The sequence below is a fragment of the Hordeum vulgare genome, chromosome 4H, assembly GCF_904849725.1.
Source record: "Hordeum vulgare subsp. vulgare chromosome 4H, MorexV3_pseudomolecules_assembly, whole genome shotgun sequence".
NCBI classification, from domain to species: domain Eukaryota; kingdom Viridiplantae; phylum Streptophyta; class Magnoliopsida; order Poales; family Poaceae; genus Hordeum; species Hordeum vulgare.
In genome coordinates, this window is record NC_058521.1 from 38,077,384 (window position 1) to 38,103,737 (window position 26,354).

Genomic DNA, 26,354 nt, shown 5'->3' on the forward strand with positions numbered 1-26,354 from the left:
CCTGGCCATAGGCAAGTGTTGTCACTTGATAATGGGATCACATCATTAGGAGAATCATGTGATGGACTAGACCCAAACTAATAGACGTAGCATGTTGATCGTGTCATTTTGTTGCTACTGTTTTCTGCGTGTCAAGTATTTGTTCCTATGACCATGAGATCATATAACTCACGGACACCGGAGGAATGCTTTATGTGTATCAAACGTCGCAACGTAACTGGGTGACTATAAAGATGCTCTACAGGTATCTCCGAAGGTGTTCGTTGAGTTAGTATGGATCGAGACTGGGATTTGTCACTCCGTGTGACGGAGAGGTATCTCGGGGCCCACTCGGTAATACAACATCACACACAAGCCTTGCAAGCAATGTGACTTAGTGTAAGTTACGGGATCTTGTATTACGAAACGAGTAAAGAGACTTGCCGATAAACGAGATTGAAATAGGTATGCGGATACTGACGATCGAATCTCGGGCAAGTAACATACCGAAGGACAAAGGGAATGACATACGGGATTATACGAATCCTTGGCACTGAGGTTCAAACGATAAAGATCTTCGTAGAATATGTAGGATCCAATATGGGCATCCAGGTCCCGCTATTGGATATTGACCGAGGAGTCTCTCGGGTCATGTCTACATAGTTCTCGAACCCGCAGGGTCTGCACACTTAAGGTTCGACGTTGTTTTATGCGTATTTGAGTTATATGGTTGGTTACCGAATGTTGTTCGGAGTCCCGGATGAGATCACGGACGTCACGAGGGTTTCCGGAATGGTCCGGAAACGAAGATTGATATATAGGATGACCTCATTTGATTACCAGAAGGTTTTCGGAGTTACCGGGAATGTACCGGGAATGACGAATGGGTTCCGGGAGTTCACTGGGGGGGGCAACCCACCCCGGGGAAGCCCATAGGCCATAAGGGTGGCGCACCAGCCCTTAGTGGGCTGGTGGGACAGCCCAAAAGGGCCCTATGCGCCAAGGATAAGAAATCAAAGGAAAAAGGAAAAAAAAGGGAGGAGGTGGGAAGGGAGGGGGACTCCCTCCCACCAAACCTAGTCCAACTCGGTTTGGGGGGGAGAGTCCTCCCCCTTGGCTCGGCCGACCCCTTGAGGGTCCTTGGACCCCAAGGCAAGGCCCCCCTCCCTCCCACCTATATATACGGAGGTTTTAGGGCTGATTTGAGATGACTTTTCCACGGCAGCCCGACCACACACCTCCACGGTTTTTCCTCTAGATCGCGTTTCTGCGGAGCTCGGGAGGAGCCCTGCTGAGACAAGGTCATCACCAACCTCCGGAGCGCCGTCACGCTGCTGGAGAACTCTTCTACCTCTCCGTCTCTCTCGCTGGATCAAGAAGGCCGAGATCATCGTCGAGCTGTACGTGTGCTGAACGCGGAGGTGCCGTCCGTTCGGTACTAGATCGTGGGACTGATCGCGGGATTGTTCGCGGGGCGGATCGAGGGACGTGAGGACGTTCCACTACATCAACCGCGTTCACTAACGCTTCTGTTGTACGATCTACAAGGGTATGTAGATCACTCATCCCCTCTCGTAGATGGACATCACCATGATAGGTCTTCGTGCGCGTAGGAAAAATTTTGTTTTCCATGCGACGTTCCCCAACAGTGGCATCATGAGCTAGGTTCATGCGTAGATGTCTTCTCGAGTAGAACACAAAAGTTTTTGTGGGCGGTGATGTGCGTTTTGCTGCCCTCCTTAGTTTTTTCTTGATTCCGCGGTATTGTTGGATTGAAGCGGCTTGGACCGACATTACTCGTACGCTTACGAGAGACTGGTTTCATCGTTACGAGTAACCCCCTTTGCTCAAAGATGACTGGCAAGTGTCGGTTTCTTCAACTTTAGTTGAATCGGATTTGACCGAGGAGGTCCTTGGATGAGGTTAAATAACAACTCATATATCTCCGTTGTGGTGTTTGCGTAAGTAAGATGTGATCCTATTAGATACCCTTGGTCACCACGTAAAACATGCAACAACAAAATTAGAGGACGTCTAACTTGTTTTTGCAGGGTATGATTGTGATGTGATATGGCCAACGATGTGATGTGATATATTGGATGTATGAGATGATCATGTTGTAATAGAAATATCGACTTGCACGTCGATGGTACGACAACCGGCAGGAGCCATAGGGTTGTCTTTATAACTAACGTTTGTGCTTGCAGATGCGTTTACTATTTTGCTAGGACGTAGCTTTAGTAGTAATAGCATGAGTAGCATGACAACCCCGATGGCGACACGTTGATGGAGATCATGATGATGGAGATCATGGTGTGACGCTGGTAACAAGAAGATCGTGCCGGTGCTTTGGTGATGGAGATCAAGAAGCACGTGATGATGGCCATATCATGTCACTTATGAATTGCATGTGATGTTAATCCTTTTTGCACCTTATCTTGCTTAGAACGACGGTAGCATTATGAGGTGATCTCTCACTAAAATTTCAAGACGAAATTGTGTTCTCCCCGACTATGCACCGTTGCTACAGTTCGTCGTTTCGAGACACCACGTGATGATCGGGTGTGATAGACTCAACGTTCACATACAACGGGTGCAAAACAGTTGCGCACGCGGAACACTCGGGTTAAGCTTGACGAGCCTAGCATGTGCAGACATGGCCTCGGAACACATGAGACCGAAAGGTCGAGCATGAATCATATAGTTGATATGATTAGCATAGAGATGCTTACCACTGAAACTATTCTCGACTCACGTGATGATCGGACTTGAGATAGTGGATTTGGATCATGTACCACTCAAATGACTAGAGAGATGTACTTTTTGAGTGGGAGTTCTTAAGTAATATGATTAATTGAACTAATTATCATGAACATAGTCTAATGGTCTTTGTGAATTACGATGTAGCTTCCGCTATAGCTCTACTGTTTTTATATGTTCCTAGAGAAAATTTAGTTGAAAATTGATAGTAGCAAACTTTGCAGACTAAGTCTGTAAAACTGAGGATTGTCCTCGTTGCTGCGCAGAAGGCTTATGTCCTTAATGCACCACTCGGTGTGCTGCACCTCGAGCGTCATCTGTGGATGATGTGAACATCCGACATATACGTTTTTGATGACTACACGATAGTTCAGTGCAAAATACTTAATGGCTTAGAAGCAAGGCACCGAAAACGTTTTGAAACGTCGCGGAACATAAGTGATGTTCTAAAGAGATGAAATTGTGATTTCATGCTTGTGCCCTTGTTAAGAGGTACGAGACCTCCGACAAGATTCTTTGTCCACAAAGTAAAGGAGAAAAGCTCAATCGTTGAGCGTATGCTCACATTGTATGAGTACGACAATCACTTGAATCAAGTGGGAGTTAATCTTCCAGATGAGATAGTGATGGTTCTCCAAAGTCAGTGCCACCAAGCTGTGAGAGCTTCGTGATGAACTATAACATATCAAGGATAGATACAATGATCCTTGAGCGATTCGCGATGTTTGACACTGCGAAAGTAGAAATCAAGAAGGAGCATCAATAGTTGATGGTTTGTAAAACCACTAAGTTTCAAGAAAGGCGAGGGCTAGAAGGGATACTTCGTGAAACGGCAAAACAGTTGCTGCGCTAATGAAGAGACCCAAGATTAAACCCAAACCCGAGACTAAGTGCTTCTGTAATAAGGGGAACAGTCAGTAAGGCGGAGCAACTCTAGATACTTGGTAGATAAGTGGGATGGCAAAAGTCGAAAGAAGTATATTTTATATACATGATGTTGATGTGTACTTTACTAGTACTCCTAGTAGCATGAGGGTATTGGATACCGGTTCGGTTGCTAAAGTGATTAGTAACACGAAATGAAAGCTACGGTATAAACGGAGACTAGCTAAAGGCGAGGTGACGATACGTGTTGGAAGTGTTTCCAAGGTTGATATGATCAAACGTCGCACGCTCCCTCTACCATCGGGATTGGTGTTAAACCTAAATAATCGTTATTTGGTGCTTGCGTTAAGCATGAACATGATTGGATCGTGTTTATTGCAATACGATTATTCATTTAAAAGGAATAATGGTTACTCTATTTACTTGAATAATCACCTTCAATGGTTTATTGAATCTCGATCGTAGTGTTACACATGTTCATGATATTGGTGCCAAAAGATACGAGTTAATGATGATAGTACCACTTACTTGTGGCACTGCCGCTTGAGTCATGTTAGTATAAATTGCATGAAGAGGCTCCATGCTGATGGATCTTTGTACTCACCTGATTTCGAATCACTAGTGACATGCAAATCATACCACATGAGCAAGGCCTTGTTTTCATTGAGATGAAACAAGATAGTAACTTGTTGGAAGTGATACATTTTGATGTATGCAGTCCAATGGGTGCTGAGGCACGCAGTGGATATCATTATGTTCTTACTTCAATGATGATTTGAGTAGATACTAGAGTATTTACTTAATGAATAACAAGTCTGAAATATTGAAAAGTTCAATTCTATTTCGGAGTGAAGTTCGTCGTAACAAGAGGATAAACTGTCTACGATATGATCATAGAAATGAATATCTGAGTTACGAGTTTTGGTACGCAGTTAAGACAATGTGGAAATTGTTTCGCAGTTCATGCCACCTGGAACATCATAGTGTGATGATGTGTCTGAACATCATAGTCACGCACTATTTGGTACGGTGCACACTAAGATGTCTCTTATCAAATTACCACTATCGTTTATGGGTTATGCATTAGAGACAACCGCATTCAATTTAAATAGGGCACCACGTATTTCCGTTGAGATGACACAGTATAGACTGAGGTTTAGAGAAATCTAAACTGTCGTTTCTTGAAAGTTTGGGGCTTCGACACTTATGTGAAAAAGTTTCAGTCTGATAAGCTCGAATCCAAAGCGGATAAATGCATCTTCATAGGATATCCAAAACAGTTGGGTACATCTCCTATCTCAGATCCAAAAGCAAAGTGTTTGTTTCTAGAAACGGATCCTTTCTCGAGGAAAAGTTTCTCTCGAAAGAATTGAGTGGGAGGGTAGTAGAACTTGATGAGGTTATTGAACCATCACTTCAACCAGTCTGTAGCAGGGCGCAGGAAGTTGTTCCTGTGGCGCCTACACCAATTGAAGTGGAAGCTGATGATGGTGATCATTGAGCTTCGAATCAAGTTACTACAAACCTCGTAGGTCGACAAGGTCGCGTACTGCTGCAGAGTAGTACGGTAACCCTGTCTTGGAGGTCATGTTGTTGAGCAACAGTGAACCTACGAGTTATGAAGAAAGCGATGGTGGGCCCAGATTCCGACAAATGGCTGGAAGCCATGAAATCCGAGAGAGGATCCATGGATGAAAACAAAGTGTAGACTTTGGAAGAATTACTTGATGGTCATAGGACTATTGAGTAAACATGGATCTTTAAAGGAAAACAGACGATGATGGTGACAAGTCACTATTAAGAAAAGCTCGACTTGTCGCAAAGATGTTTTCGACAAGATCAAACAGTTGACTATGATGAGACTTTCACACTCGTAGCGATGCTAAAGGTCTGTTAGAATTATGTTAGTTGTTGATGCATTATTTATGAAATATTGCATGTAGGATGTCAAAACATTGTTTCCTCGACGGTTTCCTTGAGCAAACATTGTATGTGATACAACCAGAAGGTTTTGTCGATCCTAAAGATACTAGCAAGTATGCAAGCTCCAGTGATCCTTCAATGGACTGGTGCAAGCATCTCGGAGTTGGAATATACACTTTGATGAGATGATCAAAGATTTTGGGTTTGTACAAGGTTTATGAGAAACTTGTATTTCCAAAGAAGTGAGTGGGAGCACTATAGAATTTCTGATAGGTATATGTGGTTGACATATTGTGGATCAGAAGTAATGTAGAATTTCTGTAAAGCATACAAGGTTGTTTGAAAGAAGTTTTCAAAGGAGTACCTGGATTACGCTACTTGAACGTTGAGCATCAAAGATCTATGGAGATAGATCAAAAGCGCTTAATAGAAGTTTCAACAAGATGCATGCCTTGACAAGTTTTTGAAAGAGTTCAAAATAGATCAGCAAAGAAGGAGTTCTTGATTGCGTTGTGAGGTGTGAATTTGAGTAAGACTCAAAACCCGACCACGGCAGAATAAAGAGAATAGACGAAGGTCGTCTTCTATGCCTTAGCCGTAGAATCTAAAGTATGCCATGCTGTGTACCGCACCTGATGTGTGCCTTGACTCAAAATCTGTTGAGAGGTACAGAGAGTGATCCATGATTGAATCACTAGCAGCGGTCAAAATTTATCCTTAGTAAACTAATGGACTAAGGAATCTTTCTCGATTATGGAGGTGGTTATAGAGTTCGTCGTAAAGGGTTACATCGATGCAAGCTTTGACACTAATCCGAATAACTATGAGTAGTGAAACGGATTCATATAGTAGAGTAGATATTTGGAGCATTTTTGAATAGCACGTAGTAGCAGCATCTATAAGATGACATAAAGATTTGTAAAGAACGCACGGATCTGAAAGTTTCAGAACCGTTGACTAAAACCTCTCTCACGAGCAAGACGTGATCAGACCCCATAACTATATGGGTGTTGGATTCGTTGGAATCACATGGTGATGTGAACTAGATTATTGACTCTAGTGCAAGTGGGAGACTGTTGGAAATATGCCCTAGAGGCAATAATAAATTAGTTATTATTATATTTCTTAGTTCATGATAATCGTTTATTATCCATGCTATAATTGTATTGATTGGAAACACAATACTTGTGTGGATACATAGACAAAACACTGTCCCTAGTAAGCCTCTAGTTGACTGGCTCGTTGATCAAAGATGGTCAAGGTTTCGTGGCCATAGGCAAGTGTTGTCACTTGATAATGAGATCACATCATTAGGAGAATCATGTGATGGACTAGACCCAAACTAATAGACGTAGCATGTTGATCGTGTCATTTTGTTGCTACTGTTTTCTGCGTGTCAAGTATTTGTTCCTATGACCATGAGATCATATAACTCACGGACACCGGAGGAATGCTTTGTGTGTATCAAACGTCGCAACGTAACTGGGTGACTATAAAGATGCTCTACAGGTATCTCCGAAGGTGTTCGTTGAGTTAGTATGGATCGAGACTGGGATTTGTCACTCCGTGTGACGGAGAGGTATCTCGGGGCCCACTCGGTAATACAACATCACACACAAGCCTTGCAAGCAATGTGACTTAGTGTAAGTTACGGGATCTTGTATTACGAAATGAGTAAAGAGACTTGCCGATAAACGAGATTGAAATAGGTATGCGGATACTGACGATCGAATCTCGGGCAAATAACATACCGAAGGACAAAGGGAATGACATACGGGATTATACGAATCCTTGGCACTGAGGTTCAAACGATAAAGATCTTCGTAGAATATGTAGGATCCAATATGGGCATCCAGGTCCCGCTATTGGATATTGACCGAGGAGTCTCTCGGGTCATGTCTACATAGTTCTCGAACCCGCAGGGTCTGCACACTTAAGGTTCGACGTTGTTTTATGCGTATTTGAGTTATATGGTTGGTTACCGAATGTTGTTCGGAGTCCCGGATGAGATCACGGACGTCACGAGGGTTTCCGGAATGGTCCGGAAACGAAGATTGATATATAGGATGACCTCATTTGATTACCAGAAGGTTTTCGGAGTTACCGGGAATGTACCGGGAATGACGAATGGGTTCCGGGAGTTCACTGGGGGGGGCAACCCACCCCGGGGAAGCCCATAGGCCATAAGGGTGGCGCACCAGCCCTTAGTGGGCTGGTGGGACAGCCCAAAAGGGCCCTATGCGCCAAGGATAAGAAATCAAAGGAAAAAGGAAAAAAAAGGGAGGAGGTGGGAAGGGAGGGGGACTCCCTCCCACCAAACCTAGTCCAACTCGGTTTGGGGGGGAGAGTCCCCCCCCTTGGCTCGGCCGACCCCTTGAGGGTCCTTGGACCCCAAGGCAAGGCCCCCTCCCTCCCACCTATATATACGGAGGTTTTAGGGCTGATTTGAGACGACTTTTCCACGGCAGCCCGACCACACACCTCCACGGTTTTTCCTCTAGATCGCGTTTCTGCGGAGCTCGGGCATTGCCCTGCTGAGACAAGGTCATCACCAACGTCCGGAGCGCTGTCACGCTGCCGGAGAACTCTTCTACCTCTCCGTCTCTCTTGCTGGATCAAGAAGGCCGAGATCATCGTCGAGCTGTACGTGTGCTGAACGCGGAGGTGCCGTCCGTTCGGTACTAGATCGTGGGACTGATCGCGGGATTGTTCGCGGGGCGGATCGAGGGACGTGAGGACGTTCCACTACATCAACCGCGTTCACTAACGCTTCTGCTGTACGATCTACAAGGGTATGTAGATCACCCATCCCCTCTCGTAGATGGACATCACCATGATAGGTCTTCGTGCGCGTAGGAAAATTTTTGTTTCCCATGCGACGTTCCCCAACATGCGGATCATTGGTGGGGATTCGAGGATGGGCGCAAGAAAATGCATTGGAAGTCTTGGGAGTGGCTGTCCTCACCCAAAGCTCTTGGTGGTTTAGGCTTCCGGGATTTTGGGATCTTTAACCAAGCGATGCTGGGGAAACAAGCTTGGAGATTAGCTACTGATCCCACTTCTTTGTGTGCTCGTGTTCTCAAGGGGCGCTATTACCCGGATGCTGATTCCATGACTGCGGGGAAACCAAGATCATCTTCTTTTACTTGGCGCTCTATTATCTTTGGGCGAAAGTTACTTAAGACTGGGATGAGGTGGAATATTGGCAATGGGGAGAATGTCTCTATTATGAGAGATAATTGGATCCCAGGATTCCGTCAAGGTTCTTTCAACCCGCTGTTTCCCATTCCTGATTCTGCCAGGGTTCGATATCTTATGAATGATGAAGGAACTGCTTGGGAGGAAGATACCGTTAGAGCGTTTTTTCATGGGGATTTAGCTCAGGCTATTTTGCAGATTCCTATCAGCCGGCGGGGTGGTCTTGATTTCATCTCTTGGCTGCATGATCGCTTTGGTCAGTACACGGTTCGTTCTGCATATAATATGGCTCGGGCGACAAGTTTCTTCTCCACATACCAAACTGCTGGAAGGGGGTCTGGTTCGGCCTTAGAGACGCTTTGGAAAACTCTCTGGTCTATTGTGGCACCTGGCAAAATGAAGGTTGTTCTTTGGCGCATGGCCCATGATTGCTTACCGACTGGACATCAATTGGTTCATCGTCATATTCCAGCGGATGATAGGTGCATTTTCTGTGGTGACACTGAGCGGGTTGAGCATTTGTTTCTATTCTGCCCATTTGCACGACGTGTATGGGGTGGAGTTAAGTTGGTATACCCTCTTCATCTTCTCCGGAAGGACTTGCACAATATGAAGCAGTGGCTATTTGAGTTCATCAACCGTGAGACAAAGCTTCATTCCACGGTTCTTGCGGTTACCGCATGGCACATTTGGGAATCACGGAATGATTGTCGCAATAATGAGGCACAGCTCAGTGTGTCACGCGTGGTGGCTCGTGTGTTGGCATATGTGCAAATGATTGTGCAGCATCTCTGGCCTAACCCATCAAACCAGCCCCTTTCGACGGTAAATACTTCACAGCGATGGCCTCTACCTCCCATAGGCTATGTTTGTGTTAATGTTGATGCTGCTCTATTTCCTGACACTCGTCGTATGGGGTGTGGTGTGGTCTTGCGAGATCATTCCGGGTCTTTCACCATGTCTGTGAGCGAAGGTATGTCCGTATTTCCTACTCCGGAGTTGGCGGAAGCAATGGCGGTTCGACGGGGTCTCTTGGCAGCTCACGGCAGGGGTGTTCATCGGATCATTCTGGCATCGGATTGCCTCTCCTCGATTCAGCACATCACTTCACCTGGGATGGATCGTTCCTCGTTGGGAACGGTGATTGCGGATATCGGATCCATGGCGTCGGACTTCCAGTCTTGTACGTTTCAATTTCTTCGTCGTAGTTCTAATGTGATCGCACATAAATTGGCTCGGAATGCCGAGCCATCATCTTGTAATACTCCCTCCGGTCCTTTTTACTCCGCGTTTTAGATTTCGATCAAGTCAAACTTTGCAAAGTTTGACCAAATTTATATTAAAAAATATCAATATCTACAATACCAAATATATGCATTATGAAACTACATTTCGTAAAGAATCTAACAATATTGATTTGGCATGGTGAATGTTGATAATTTTTTCTATAAGTTTGGTCAAAGTAGAGATACTTTGACTTCCGACAAAACTTATATGCAGACTAAAAAAGACCGGAGGGAGTATTTCTGTTGGGGTTATTCCGAGCTTGATTCGAGACGAACTTTGTAATGACACCTCTTGATCAATAAAGACCATATTATTAAAAAAAAGTAGTACCAGTACGACGAGTTTCCTTCGGACAAATACGAATAGATAACTGAAAAGTGGGCCCACTAAATTCTGTGTGAGCGCCGTTCCCGGGAAAAGGCGTTGCCTGCGGGCCCGCCTCCATCGATCTTCTCTACTCATGTTTCCGTATAAGAGCAGGGACCCTCTTCCTCGGAACACCACCAATCTCGCAAGCTCTCGACTTCCGTCCTAATCCTAAAGAGAGCAAAACATCAGAGCAAGAAACCCGACCATGAAGGCGACAGCGCCATGGCGCAGGTTCTCCGAGGCCGAGGCCGCCGTGAACCGCTCCGTCGCGGCGAGCAGCGTCGGCAAGTACTTCAAGCTCGAAGCGCGCAAGAGCTCCTTCACCAAGGAGCTGCGCGCCGGCGCCGCCACCTTCCTCACCATGGCATACATCATCTCCGTCAACGCCGCCATCCTCACCGACTCCGGCGGGCCGTGCACCGTGCTCGACTGCACCCCGGCGGGTAACTCCACGGCCGCTCCTGGGCCGGAGTGCATGCTCGGCACGTCCAACCCGGGGTACCAGCAGTGCCTGGCGCGCACCAAGAGCGACCTGATTGTTGCGACGGCTGTGGCTGCTATGGTCGGCTCCTTCGCCATGGGCGCTCTCGCCAACCTCCCGCTGGCGCTGGCCCCCGGGATGGGCGCCAACGCCTACTTCACCTACAACATGGTCGGCTTCCACGGCTCGGGCTCCATCCCCTACCGCACGGCGCTCGCCGGCGTCATGATGGAGGGCATCATCTTCTTCCTCCTTTCGGCCGTCGGGCTCCGGTCCAGGCTGGCGCGGATGATCCCGCGAAACATCCGCCTAGCCTCCGCCGTCGGGATCGGCTTGTTCCTGGCCTTCACCGGACTCCAGGCGAACCAGGGCCTTGGACTGGTGGGCGCCAGCCCGTCCACGCTGGTCACACTCACCGCCTGCTCCGAAACCGACCCCGTCACCGGCGCCTGCCTCGGCGGCACCTTGCACAGCCCCACCTTCTGGCTGGGCGCCGCCGGCTTCCTCATCACCGCCACGTGCCTCGCCAGGGACGTCAAGGGGGCCATGATATACGGCATAGTCTTCGTCACGGCCGTGTCCTGGATCAGAGGCACGAGCGTCACGGTGTTCCCGGACACGCCGGCCGGCAATGCCGGCTTCTCCTACTTCAAGAAGGTGGTGGACTTCCACACGATCAAGACCACCGCGGGGCAGCTCAGCTTCGGTGGCTTCCGCCACGGCAGCGTGTGGGTGGCCATGCTGACGCTGCTCTACGTCGACGTCCTCGACACCACCAGCACAATGTACTCCATGGCGGAGTACGGCGGCTTCACCGACGGGGCCGGCGGGTTCGAGGGCGAGTACCGGGCCTTCCTCGTCGACGCTGGATCCACGGTCCTCAGCGCCGGGCTCGGGAGCACCACCGTGACGACCTACATCGAGTCGACTGCGGGGATCAGGGAAGGCGGCAGGACGGGGGTGACCGCGATCACCGTCTCGGCCTTCTTCCTCGCGTCGCTCTTCTTCTCGCCGCTGCTGATGAGCGTGCCGCCGTGGGCCGTAGGCCCGTCGCTGGTGCTGGTGGGCGCCATGATGATGCGCGTGGCCAAGGAGATCGAGTGGGGCGACATGAAGGAGGCCATCCCGGCGTTCGTCACCATGGCGCTCATGCCGCTCACCTTCTCCATCGCCAACGGCATCATCGCCGGCCTGGGCGTCTACGTCGCGCTGCACTGGTACGACTGGGCCAGCCTCGCGTGCGGCAAGGTGGGGAAGGCGCTCGACGACCGCCGCAACCAGGTCGCCGCTGCCACGCCGGAGGTCATCGGACCCGCGCAGGACGCCGTGTGAGCAGCTGTGAGGATAGAACTGTCTCTAGCTAGTTGATGATGGTTAGTTTGGACAAAACACGGAGCATCGTGACATGGGATTAGGACTACTGGTACTAGTAGGAACCGTACGTACTACGTAGTGGCTCTGCTCTGTGCTTGGAAAGAAAAGGCTCCATGAGATTCTTGATGTGCAAAGCACCGGTGATGTTTTGTGTACTTTGACGGCCATGATGGCAATGCTCACATTGATTTCACTAGCTGCTGCTGCCACGTTTATTTTCTGATGGATTTGGGTACTGTGCATTGTACGTACTGGCAGGTTTTGCATAGAGGTCAAAGCTATCATTACTTGCAGCATCGGGGTAGTAGCACGTCTTGAGTTAGTCAGGTTATTTTCTTCTCAAGAGGCTCTTAATAAGTCAGGTGATTTATAAGGCAGGTGACTTAAAACCAGTGACTTATAAGTCACGTCTTTTTGGTTGTCATCTGACTTATAAGTTACATTTTCATGCAAAAGTGGATGGCTTATAAGTTTTAAGTTGGGGTAGAGCAACTTATGATTTATAAGTTGGGGTGACTTATAAATTAGGTCTGTTTGGTAAAATAAGTCACTTTTTGCATTTTTCAACTTATAAGTTGATGACTTATTTGAAACCAAACGAGGCCTCAAGCCTATAAAAGTGTAAAAAGTAGTAGTAGTATTTCAGCGCTCGCGTGGAGCTGCAAGACTTGCCGTGTACCCAACTCCTGACTGCTGCGTCATGGGTACGTACGATGTACATAGTGTCAGCATATTCGATTGTTGGCCGAACAACAGAGTGGGAATCGAGGACCTCATCTCGGCTCAGGAGATAAGCCACAAGAACGAACGTACGTACGTATCATGACAGGGCTGAAGAGGATATTTTGCGTGTGGATTGGAGGATGTCTCAAGGCTGACGACGGCTGCTGCTTTCCTCCAAATTGATTGATTCCATGTCACACGTATTGGTAAAACTATCTGCATCTGGACGTGGTTTGAAAGCTGGATGTGGCCTATTGCCGGAAATGTGTGGTCTTGTGTCTCGGGAGTCAATGATTCCGAGGATATAGCTTCGACTTGTCCTCTCGTATTATCGGATCCGCAGGGTTCGTTCGAGTAAATCTGAAATTGTTCTTGCGCTTGGATCCTCTAGGTTGCTAAAGAGATTTGGACGTGTGGTTTAAAGGGTGTTAAATCTAAATTAGATGTGTAATATTTATGTCACATCTAGCTGTGCTTCACCTAAAAAAAGATTGAAATAAGGGTTGTACAAAACACACAAATATGAGACTTTTTAACACATGATACTATTTATCGTTCTAGGCCATGAATTTATCTTTTTTATGCAGATCATATTTCGTGGTATTTCATCTTAAAATTTTGCACACATACAAATAACATCCATCTTTACTTGCATTTTTTTTTCTCAGATTTTTTTGAAACCAAAAAGTTTAAATTTTGAATTTTTTAAAAATTTCAGCCTTCATGGAGACCGAGCTCCAAATGTCTGTTCTCGAGACAAAGGGTCTTTTTTTATGACTAGATTTTTAGAAGAGACAAATAAAAAAAAGTAACATGTCATCTTGAATCCTACTACAATATTAGGAGACTACGGAAATTTGGATCAAATAGTTTGATGCCACATGAGAAAAACAAAGAAATTGCACCAAACGATTTGGGACTTTAAGTGGATCGAAAATCTTTCTCCAAAATAGAGTGCAAATCAATCCTTAAATATCTTTCTAAGGATTCCAGTTTTATGAATGAGAGAAACTACTACTTAGGGCATCTCGAACGGCAACACGCAAATTTTCTTTCAAATCCGTCTGTGGACATGGTGATCAGCCTACAGATTTTGACAACAATTTAAACGAATCGGACGAAATTCATGCAAACACGATCGAATTTCAGGCAAACATGACGAATTTCATACAAACACGGCGGATTTCATTACAGTTCGATCATCTAAAACAAAAAAATACCTCTAAACCTATTCGATGACGGCGGCACCCGATGTCCAAGCTCATGTCGTCCTCCATCCATCATCTCCATAAGAGCAACTCTAGCAGACCCCGCATCCCGCCGACCCGCAAAACGCGTTTGCAGGTCGCGGAAAACAGCTTTTGCGGGCTGGCCCGGGCTGGCACAGATGCAGACCCTCCAAACGGATCCGTAAAAAAAAATATTCGTGGAATATTCTTTTTTACGGGTCGGCTTTGCGAGGTTTTACAGAACATCGAATTATTTGTGAAGATGGAAAATATAATAAAAACAACTTATCATTGCCTCCAGGGAATATTTCCAACAACGTCTCCACATTCCCGTCACCACCCCCGCCCCCGATTAGCCCCACCGAAGGCCTTTGTTCGAGCTCCGCCTATTGGAGCCTACTTCAAGCTCAAGAGCCCCTCCATAGGAGGAGAACCACCACCGACGGCGGCCCAAATTTCCCACGCCGCCATCGCTCCCCATCAATGCCTCCCCATCCACGCCCAGCCCTCACCTTCGTCGTCCTCATCGATCTCGAGGTCATGATCCCTGACCTCGACCACTATCATCTCCATCCCATCACGCTCCTAGTCCCATCGTTGTCCTTGCCTGAGCATGCCTCTCACGCATCACTGTCGGCCTCACCCGAGCCCACCATCTCCTCTTCGGTGATGCCCGCACACCTCACCGATGCCTCTTGATTCAGGCCGCTCGACCTCCTTGTCTCTACCGCCGATCTCCACCGCGTCATTGTCCCCGTTGGAGCTTGCCATCGAATGTAGCTATGTGACTTGGTACGTGCTACTCACAATGGAGTGCCACACCCAAATTGTGACGGAGGTCGTGCCATAGATGCCTACCGTGTAGCCTGCATTGTGTCCGACTAAACTCCAAGCTCACCTGCTATGATAGCGAAGGAATAGGATGAGGAAGAGGGCATGGCGGTTGACCCTACCTCGAGGTTGACGGCGGGGGCAATGGTATCCACCTACTCTCAACGGAGGAGGCCAAGGAATAGTACCGACGTGCGCAAGACCCGGAGGACCGCGTGTTGTTGATGCGGATGTATCCCTCCTCCTTGCACGCCTAGAAACCATCATCGAAAACCACATGATTTTTTAGTTTGTGGAGAGGGCGCACACGATCGAACGTGAACGCGACAAGATCATGCGCCTCAACGTTGAGCATGCAGAGCTGTTCGAGGACCTCGAAGGCAAAGCCGCCGATAAGGAGGAGGTGGCCGGCAGGTTCGCGTCGATGAGTAGATTCATCACCTCCGGCACGTGTGCGATGCCCATCTCCTCATCTATCTAGTATCTAGTTTTATCTAGTTTATCTTGATTATTTAGCTCGTTTAATATCAACGCAGTGGTAATGTACTAGCTAATGGACGGTATAATTATGGTATGTTTGATGTTATTCTTTTTCTAGAAAAGGAGGATTACCCTCGGGGTAGCCGTGTACTCATGCAATGATTTAAATTTGTGTTTGAAATGAATTTATGTATAAAACTCTTTTAAGAATAAACTTTGAGGAATAAGTTACACATCGAAAAGTTTAACCCCTCAAAGTATAGAGAATTAAAGGATGGGAGATACAATGGGAATTGAAAGAGGGATGGACTAGAAATGCTCTGATCGATAGTTAACATGCGATCCATGTTGAGTTGTCCTAACGAAAGTAGTATCGCATGTCACTTGCCTGTATCAACATCTTGTTCTGTGAAGATTCAGGATGGCATGAATCATACAGTATGAAAATAAAGCCTAGGTTACTGACAGTCAAAGTGAGTGAACTGCTGCCGCTAAATCAAAAGTCTTAAGGAAGCCAGTCTCGGTAAACAACTGTACACAGAGATTCTTCAGTTTTATATAAGTATGTACTCCCTCCGTTTCAAAATATAAGACCTTTTAAAAATTCCACTAAAAGACTATATACGGAGCAAAATGAGTGAATCTATATTCTAAAATATGTCTACTTACATCCATATATAGTTTATAGTGCAATATCTAAAAGATCTTATATTTAGAAACGAAGTAACATGCAAGTTATTAATAATATTACAATGTTAATACCAGTGGCTCATCATAAGAGTAACAGTCTTTATAAAGGCACTTTTCAGAAGATGCCAAACCACTGATACAGAAATGAAAGTCAGGAACATAGTTTGATACGAGTGTTTACAATATACAAATGTTCTTTTACAGTAGTATAAATTATTCTTAACTGTATTACAGAATACATATAAAGCTGCATCTCAAAAGGGCAGAAAGGGCAACTCGGAACTGAATCGTTGTAACTTGTAAGTAAAGTGTATGGGCTTTACCCTTGCGACGGCTGCATTTATATAACTGACCGACTGTGTCACCGACTGGTGGGACCCCCAGATCCCAACCTATCATGATATCAGAGAAGATGTGACGCGTGGTGATGATGACGACGCGATAATAGGGGTGTCGTTGCTTCACTTGCCCTGACAGTTGCGTCATCCGCGAAAACCAAAATTTCGAATCCCGTGAAATCCGGGCCTGGCGAAGTGATCCGTCACATCCAAAGATCCCGTTAGTCACTCGGAGTAACTTCAAGCACATAAACTCACTCGGACACGCTTCGCAACAGAATCGATCAAGATGAATGACGAAGATTTCAATGGACATGAGGTTCTATCAATCCCAGAAGTATGACAAAGGTCAGTATGGCTCGACATAATCCGCATCAACCCCTTCTTCACTCGAACCCCGATCCATTCGGGGGGTAATGATGGGGATATGTACCTAGGGTAAGGGTCACAGGCCTGACCTAAATGTCCTACCCAAGGGTACCTCATTACTAGCTCAAGGGTTACGTAGAGGATTTCGACTGGATGGTCATGGCACCTAAAAATTCACTCGGTACACAAACACTCGGAAGATCTTCCCATCCACTCGACGACCTATATCCACTCGGAAGGTTCCAGCCGACATAGAAAACCAGAAGCTACCACCACGGAGGCCAACGGGCATGCGCTCAGCTAATGGTCATGAATAACATTAATTATATATACATCAGTAACGTATATCTTTAAACTATATTGATCGAGCCCTTAGATGTTGAGGCCTTGATGAGGGGTAGCGCACTCTATATAAGTCACCCCTCCCCTCTGGCACAAGGGTTCGCACCCCCTGTGTTAGAGCATATATATCCATATGTGGTTTTGGTAATTGATGACAATTCCTATGGACTAATGGTTGCCTTAAGTTATATTTATAGGATTTGTCCATAGGCACTTCTTGAAGTCCATCTGTTGGGTTCAAGGAGTTTATATGATGACCAAGATGGTATTCAAGGTATTATCCAAAGAATGGTCATAGAGACAGAAGGTTGATCAAGATCTCAGACAAAGAGTAAATCAAGATGATCAACACACAAAGCGTACAAGATGTATCGAGAGGGATCAAGTGATCCCATGGTATGGTAAGCATTGTCCATTACGTGTTTGTGTACTAACCCATGGTCTTTGTGAGAGTTCTATGTGGGGGTTAGGTGTGCTTCCATGGGCTTGCGTCAAAAGGAAGATCTCATACAACCCATGAAGGATGACGTCAAGTGGTGATCGTCATCAAGATTGCGGTGTGCAAGTTCAAGTGCATCAGCACGAATATATCATGCTTGATGCTTACCGTCCATTGTGGTGGCAATGGACTTGTGAACATATGCTGAAGAGCGGCTCACCCATAGTGTGTATGGGGGAGCAATCAACTAGTCTTCATCAAGCCAACGCAATCAAAAAAGGTGGTCCATCTTGAGGAAGCCAAGATCAACGTCATCTAGCTCAATAGGACGAGGTGCAAGGTATAAGTTTGCCCTTGATAGGTTTTCTGTTTTAGGATAGATTGTCGTACTGTCAAGGGGGGCTCTCAAGTGAGTAGCTTGATCATATCGTTCGTTGAGAGCTCAAACCATTTGCATCCTTGCATCATACTTCTTGGTTCTTGTTTGGTGTTTCTCTTTGTGAGTTTTATAGCTTATGTTCATCTTCATGACAAGCTCGAATTCATCGAAAACGGAGTCCATATGCATCTTCTGTGATGTTTTCGATGTTGGGAGTTTTTACCGGTCTTATTCGAAAAAGGGTTCTCACCATTTTCTTATGGGGCTTTTATCACTTGCTTCTTATTGATATTTCTATCAATATTGTGCTAGCCCATGTCGTTAGCTTTCCAACAAACTTTGTTTCGTTGAATTCGGAGTCCGTATGCGAAAGTTACAGCAGTTTCAGTATCCAGCGGTAGTACCGCTCCTGGTGCGAGCGGTAGTACCGCTCCTCTAGCGGTAGTACCGCCCCCGGAGAGGTAGTGCCGCCCCCGGAGCGGTAGTAATTTTTTACTACCGCTCCCTAGCGGTAGTACCGCTCCATCGGACCGTTTTTTGCATACTTTTTGGCCTCAACATGGTTGGTGAATCTACCGAGCGGTAGTACCGCTCCATGAGCGGTAGTACCGCTCTGTGCGGGCTGTGAGGCTTAACGGTTGGATTTTCCCCACCTATAAAAGGGGGTCTTCTTCCCCATTGAACCTTATCTCTTTATCGCGTGTTCTTCCCCCATTGTTGACCTTCTTCGAGCTTGCTAACTCTCAATCCCTCCAATGATTCTTGCTAGTTCTTGAGGGAAAAGAGAGAGGAGATCTAGATCCACATTTCCACTAATCACTTTCTCCTCTAAGTGAGGGGAACCCCTTGGGTCTAGTTCTTGGAGTTCTTCATGTTCTTCTTCGTTCTTCCTCTCATTTTCCTCCCTAGCATTAGTTGCTTTGGTGGGATTTGGGAGAGAAGGACTTGGGCACTCCGTGTGCCCTTGCCATTGCATTAGTTGCATCGTTTGAGTTATCCACGGTGATACGTGGAAGTGAAGTTTGAGAAGCTTATTACCTTTGGTACTTAGTACCCTAGATATTGTTCTTCGTGGATGCTTAGGCGTCCTAGAAGCTTGGTGGTGTCTCGGAGCTCAATCATTGTGGTGTAAAGCTTCGGGCAAGCGTCAGGGTCTCCAATTAGGTTGTGGAGATTGCCTCAAGCAATTTGTACTGGTATCGGTGACCGCCCCCAAGGTTTGCCATTTGTACGGGTTCGGTGACCGCCCTCAAGGGTCCCTTAGTGGAATCACGGCATCTTGCATTGTGCGAGAGCGTGAGGAGATTACGGTGGCCTTAGTGGCATCTTGGGGAGCATTGTGCCTCCACACCGCTCCAACGGAGATTAGCATCCGCAAGGGTGTGAACTTTGGGATACATCATCGTCTCCGCGTGCCTCGGTTATCTCTTACCCGAACCCTTTACTTATGCACTTTACTTTGTGATAGCCATATTGTTTATTGTCATATATCTTGCTATCACTTAGTTTTTATCTTACTTAGCATAAGTTATTGGTGAACATAGGTGAGCCTAGTTGTTGTAGGTTTTGTGCTTGACAAATTAAACGTTAGTTTTATTCCGCATTTGTTCAAGCCTAAACAGTAATTATTTTAAAGCGCCTATTCACCCCCCCTCTAGGCGACATCCACGTCCTTCCAATTGGTATCATAGCTAGGTCTCTCTTTATTAGGTTTAACCACCTAGAGAGTAAGGATGTCGGCTAGGGGTTTAGGATTCACTGACACTCTTAGTTTCGATGGCACAAATTTTGATGTTTGGGTAATTCGCATGCTTAATCACTTTCGGGTCTTGGATCCAAATTTAGAGTGAATTGTAGATATGGGTTTTTCTCCTCCAAAGGATTCTCAAAATATATCTTTAGAGGATGAGAAAAACTCTTATCTCAATGCTCAAGCTTCTAATGTGCTTTTTGATGCTTTGAGCAATGTAGTTATATTTCAACTCATGCCATTCCGGGATGCTCATGAGTTGTGGACAAAGTTTCAAGATAAATATGGTATGTCCAAGATTTGTGGGAATGATTGTTCTCCCTCCACCTCCGGTCGTGTGGTCTTCTCAACTTCATCTACTTCACCTACATGTGGATTGCCACAAGGTAATGATATGGTGAGTACTGGAGATCATTGCAATGATGATAGTGGGCTTATTGTTGATGATCCTTCATCACTATATTATTGCAATGCTTCATCTTTGGGCATTAACACTTCGAGCACTCTAAATGTTTTACATGCTTGTGTTGATAGTCCTTGCATATCATGTAAAAACTGCTTGACTAAATCTCATGATGATATGCTTCCTATATCTTGTTGCCATGATAAAAATGTATATATTTCCTCGAGTTGTTGTGCTAACAATGTATAGGAAATTCATCACTCCATGGAACAAGATGTGGTCTTGAATGATGCTTCAAGGGATCCTACATCATCATCTATTGTTACTCACTTTTGCCTTATGGCTAAGGCTTCAAAGGTATCTCCTACTTTGAATCCCAATGTATCTCATGATGATGATGTTGATGATAATGAGGATGAGAATAATGATGAAGAGAGTGATATTATTGCATCCTTAAAAATTAAGGGTGAAATGATTTTTAAATCTCTTTATAAAAATAAACTTGCTTGTTCCAACTTCTTGGAAATCATGTCTATTGCCACTGAGGGCAAGAAATACATTGAGGAGTTGGAAGCTCATCTCGAGGAGCATGAGGCCACCATTGAGACAATGGAAGGTCATGAGCGTGATTACGCTAACGAGATCGCGGAGCTATCTCAAGCTCTTGAAAATGAACAAGCACCAAGGAATCTCTTGAGGAAACCTTTGCTATAGAATTATCTAGATTAAAGGAATCCCATGATAGAGCTCTCAAGGTGGCTAATGATTTTCGAACTAAAAACGATAAGCTTGAAGTTGCACATGCTAAACTCGTTGAGGACTATGAGCACCTCGAAAATGGTTCAAGGGCTATTAAGAGTTCGCTCATCGAACTCACCGAGTCTCATGCTCAACTTGAAGCTTCATATGCTATAGATCTTGCCAAGTTGCCTTCTCCTCTTATTGTTAATAATGATGCTTGTGCTACTAACTCTACTGCTTGTGAAGCATCCATTTTAAAGGAGAATGTTTTGCTAAGGGCTCAACTTGAGTTGCTATCTAGCAATTATGGGAAATTGGAAGAAAGTCATGTAATGCACACAAGCTCTCATGATGATCTTCTAGTATCCCATAATGTGTTAAAATTAGCTCATGAGGCTATTACTACCAAGGTAACATCGAGTGAGTCACATGTGGACATTAGCACTACTTCTAGTCAAAAAGCTATATTGCCATGTGCTAGTCCTCGTAATTCATCTACTCATAATGTTGCTACATCTTGTGATGAATTACTTTTCATGCCTTGTTTCTCTAACAATGAAGCTTATACTTCCTCTAGTACTTGTGTTCATACTAACCATGTAGAGGAAATCGAAGAGCTCAAGGACCAAGTCACTTCTTTAAAGAAAGACTTGAAAAAGAGTCATGAAGGGATGTCCACACTCAACAATGTCTTGTGTGGGCAAAAATACCCGAATGATAAAAATGGACTTGGATTCAAATCCAACAAGAAGAAGTCCAAAAGCTTCAAGAAGAAGGACCAAGAACAAGTCAAGGATTCGGCCAAGATTATTTGCTTCATGTGCAAAATTGACGGGCACCATGTTAGATCTTGCCCACTAAAGAAGAAGCCCCAAAGTCACAAGCAACAAGGGAAGAGGCCACAAGTGCACTCACATACTCAACTACAAGTTGAAGAAAGGCCCTTTCCCAAGAAGACCCAAGCCAACACTCCTCATGTTGAGAAATCAATAGGGAATAAATTAAGGGATAGATGTTGCTACTTATGTCGTGAGAAGGGTCACTTCGCATCTTCTTGCACGAGAGGTAATTTATCCAACCCAATCATTATTGATGATATCTATTCTCTTGGGAAGGATAATGTTGGCAATGTGTTTGTCAAGTTTGTTGGTACTCAAAGTGGTGTCAAGAAAAATACCATTTGGGTTGCCAAGCCTATTGTGACTAACCTCTTAGGACCCAACATGGTTGGGGACCAACAAGCTCAAACTTGATCAATAGGTGAATCTGGAGGACATTAGAGACTTGGATACGTAATGAAGAATTAAGGGGTCTTCGTCATTCATATTATCTCAAGCCAAGTCATTTGGATTGTCGAGTTTCTATCTTATATCCAATGTGCCTCCTTATGTAACTTGTACTTAAACTGTTTACATTGTTAGTTGCTTGCCCCTTTGCATGTTGTGGTTTTGTACCTTGCATGTGTTTGTACATGTTGTGCTTCCAACTTGCTTATGTTGAGTAATCGAGTAAGTGTATGTTGGTTTGCATATCATGTACATGTGAGTCTTGTATTGAGTCTTATTGCATCTTGTTTGTATCCTTGTTGGCTCTTGTGAGAGATTAATGGATTATTCCATTGTGGGGGAGTGATGTGCTTTGCACACCTCACAATCCTATAAATGTGTATACATGGAGAATACCACTTAGTATTGATATTTCAAGATTATCTAGTTTCTATGTGGTATGTCTTCCTCATGAGAAATTCAAATTCTATATGGTCCATTAATTATCTCTTGTTGGTTTTAATTTACCACTTGTTAAAATTGTTGGGATATCACATTATGGGGGAGTAATATGCTATGTGCATATTACAAGCCTAGAAAATGTGTACATTTGAGGTATTGCCACTTAGTGTTGATATTGTAAATTATCTTGTTCCTAGGTGGCATGTTAGCTCTACAAGTGTCATTTGCTTTCGTTTTATGGGTAAAGATGATGTTGGATATATTTTCGATCTACCAATGATTATTATTTCCAAAATACTTCTTGTCCTTGACAATTGGTATTCCCATCATGTGGTAGGAATTGCTAATCGTCTTTACGTTGTATTTTTTGTTTCGTTTGTCTTCCTTGCCTCTTGTGGATCTTTGTTTTAACATGTCTAGTGTTTTTATAGATATAGAGAAAGTGATGATCCCATCTTGTGCATTTTGTATTTAAATGCAAATTCTATATAATGCACATCTCTTGGGGGAGCTATCCTATTTTCTTTAGAACACTCTCTTTACACGCCCATCATAAAATCTTTTGATCCCCATCAAGTGTGTGTTGATGAGAGGCAAGTTTTGCTCTTTATGATGCTTTGTGCCATCATGAAAATTTGTCGAGGGTTTGGTTTGTTGGAACCTAGCTCTCTTTTGGAAACTAGATACCTCGTGCTTGATTTCCTTCAATTGGTATCTTGTTTCCTTTTATTTGGCATGTGTCAATGGATATCTCATTCCTTGAGGTACCTTTTAATTGATATCCTTCAAGTGATGGTTTTTCGTCTGGTATCTTATTATCACTTGATACCTTGTCTTTTGGTGTATTATCAACTTTGTGTTGAGTTGATTCTTGAAAGCCTTGAGCGTGCACATTTACTATATATAGCTTCTTTTGCTTGCTTTCTTTCTTTGACCCAATATATAGGGGAAACTCCACCTTGTCATAAATTGGCTAAAGTGTGCATGAAATTCAAATTCATATCTATGTGCACATATGTATGTGGAGTTTGTCCTATGTGTTGTTGGTTTTCTAACTCTTTGGTCCCAATGAATTTGGGCACCATTTTGTTCGTTTTGTTGTTCCAGGAACAATTGGAGATGCATTGGATGCTTGGCTCACCTATAAGGAAGGTGTTGAGACCATGTGATTATTGGAGCCAAGTTAGGATGATCAACGAACAACTATCTACTACATCAATCCAATGTTGTCTCGGTAACAAGTATCTACTTCATGCATTCTTTTCTTGCAAAGGCCCAAACCTATCCTTTCTTTTCAGGTTGCATCATGGCATGAATCTATTGATTCGTTCTTGTAGTACTTGTTTCCTTTCTCAAAGCATCCGAATGATGATGTCTTATTACTAGTTGGGATGTCCTTGATGTTCGTATGTTGGAAGTTCATATTGCACAATAAAAAAATATTAGGCCATGTGCTATGCTTCCAAGCAAAGATCTTATTGATATATGTATGACTTCCTTTTGGATATCTAGTTTGTTCCTTCTTGTAACCATTTCGTGTGTACATCCTTCTTTGTGGATATATATCATCATGATTGTCTTCTACTTAGAATCTTTTACACATGAGAGAAGTTACATCTCTTATTGATATCCTCTTTTCTTTCACATCCACCGTTGCATTTCCTTTTTCAGTTTTTGGTGGCTTCGTGAAAGGATTTGTCTTGAGTGCGTATCTTATTTTCCTACATCTTGATGCACTCTTTGGCCGTGAAGATTATTTTTCCTCATGCTTGTCTTGATGAGGGTTTTTCCATTTTGATTGGTATCCCTCCTCTTGACAAGGTTCTTACTTCCTATCTTCACCATGGGTTGTCACAAGCATTGGTTCTTATTTTGTTTATTAGTAAGCTTATGAACCTATTTTGTAGTATGTGTGTGTGGGAATGATATGTCTTGCACTTTGTGTCTCATTTCATCAAGACTATGTTGATGAGTAATGCTCATCCTTATCTTAGTCTTCTCAAGTGCTTTGCCATGACTCACACACATTATTTTGGTTGAGCCTATTCTTAAGTTGCTTCTTTTACATGTTGCTCAACCATTTGTTTTGTGTAATTGATATGCTTATTGTCTCATCTATCTTCTTGCACTCGTTGTGTGTTTTTATTAATTTTGGGGGAGCAACGATCCTATTTTGTGCACTTGTATCAAATACAAAAATCTCGTATTAGTGCACAAATCATGGGGAGCTTCTCTAGTTTTGATAAAACACTCTATTGCCTTTATCATAATATATTTTATTCATGTGGTTCGAAGGACCATATGATTGTTTGTTCCATCTGGTATCTTTTGATTGCTTGCCTCTATTTCTTGTATGTCTTTGTGGCATACGATCATTTTATTTGCAATCTTTGGGTCCTCAATATAGTTTGTTTTCCTCCAACTACTTATCATTGTATTTGTGTATTTCTTTGCACTCATTTGCTGAGAAGTACACACTTTTTGGAGGACCACCTACTATATTGGCTTTCTAAACTTTTCGTCCATTTTGGCAATCGATGCCAATGGGGGAGAAGTTTAGAGAGTTTACTTTGGATATGTTTAGAGGGTTTTGCTTTTATTGCGTAAGCATTTACATCTTGCACGCATGCATTATTGCTTTGTATGTGTGCGCTTGGTTATGCTTATTTCCTTATGTAAACTCTCTTGAAGTGGTTGTCATTAATTACCAAAATGGGGGAGATTGTTAGAGCATATATATCCATATGTGGTTTTGGTAATTGATGACAATTCCTATTGACTAATGGTTGCCTTAAGTTACATTTATAGGATTTGTCCATAGGCACTTCTTAAAGTCCATCTGTTGGGTTCAAGGAGTTTATATGATGACCAAGATGGTATTCAAGGTATTATCCAAAGAATGGTCATAGAGACAGAAGGTTGATCAAGATCTCAGACAAAGAGTAAATCAAGATGATCAACACACAAAGCGTACAAGATGTATCGAGAGGGATCAAGTGATCCCATGGTATGGTAAGCATTGTCCATTACGTGTTTGTGTACTAACTCATGGTCTTTGTGAGAGTTCTATGTGGGGGTTAGGTGTGCTTCCATGGGCTTGCGTCAAAAGGAAGATCTCATACAACCCATGAAGGATGACGTCAAGTGGTGATCGTCATCAAGATTGCGGTGTGCAAGTTCAAGTGGATCAGCACGAATATATCATGCTTCATGCTTACCGTCCATTTTGGTGGCAATGGACTTGTGAAGATATGTTGAAGAGCGGCTCACCCATAGTGTGTATGGGGGAGAAATCAACTAGTGTTTGTAACATCCCAATTTTCCTAATTGGGAATGTTTTACATTGTAGCTAAGCATCTATGCATATTGATTGAAATAAATTTGGTACTTGAATTCTTTCGTCTTTTGATTTGCATTTCCATCTTTTTCCTCGCACGAGAAAAGCCCGGGGAAATACTCTCTTGCACGCAAGAGAGAGAGCGGAGGAAAATGACCCTCCAAAGTGCGGGCAATTTCTGAAATATTGGAGCCAAGAAATCCAAAGATCATTTGTAAAAAAGAAAATATAGCATTTTGAGGAATTTCTGAAAAAAACATTTTTTTTCAGTTTTTATTTTTGCTTTGGAAAAATGTTATTCGGGTAGAGGATATTTTTTT

General features: G+C 44.2%; 1 protein-coding gene across 1 annotated transcript; it reads left to right on the forward strand.

Annotated features, from left to right (window-relative positions):
* The first annotated feature begins 10,438 nt into the window (after positions 1 to 10,438).
* LOC123451132 (adenine/guanine permease AZG2) lies at positions 10,439 to 12,452 on the forward strand. Its single transcript, XM_045128139.1, has one exon. The coding sequence runs from the start codon at positions 10,607 to 10,609 to the stop codon at positions 12,212 to 12,214; it is 1,608 nt and encodes a 535-aa protein (XP_044984074.1). The 5' UTR covers positions 10,439 to 10,606; the 3' UTR covers positions 12,215 to 12,452.
* Positions 12,453 to 26,354: the final 13,902 nt, after the last annotated feature.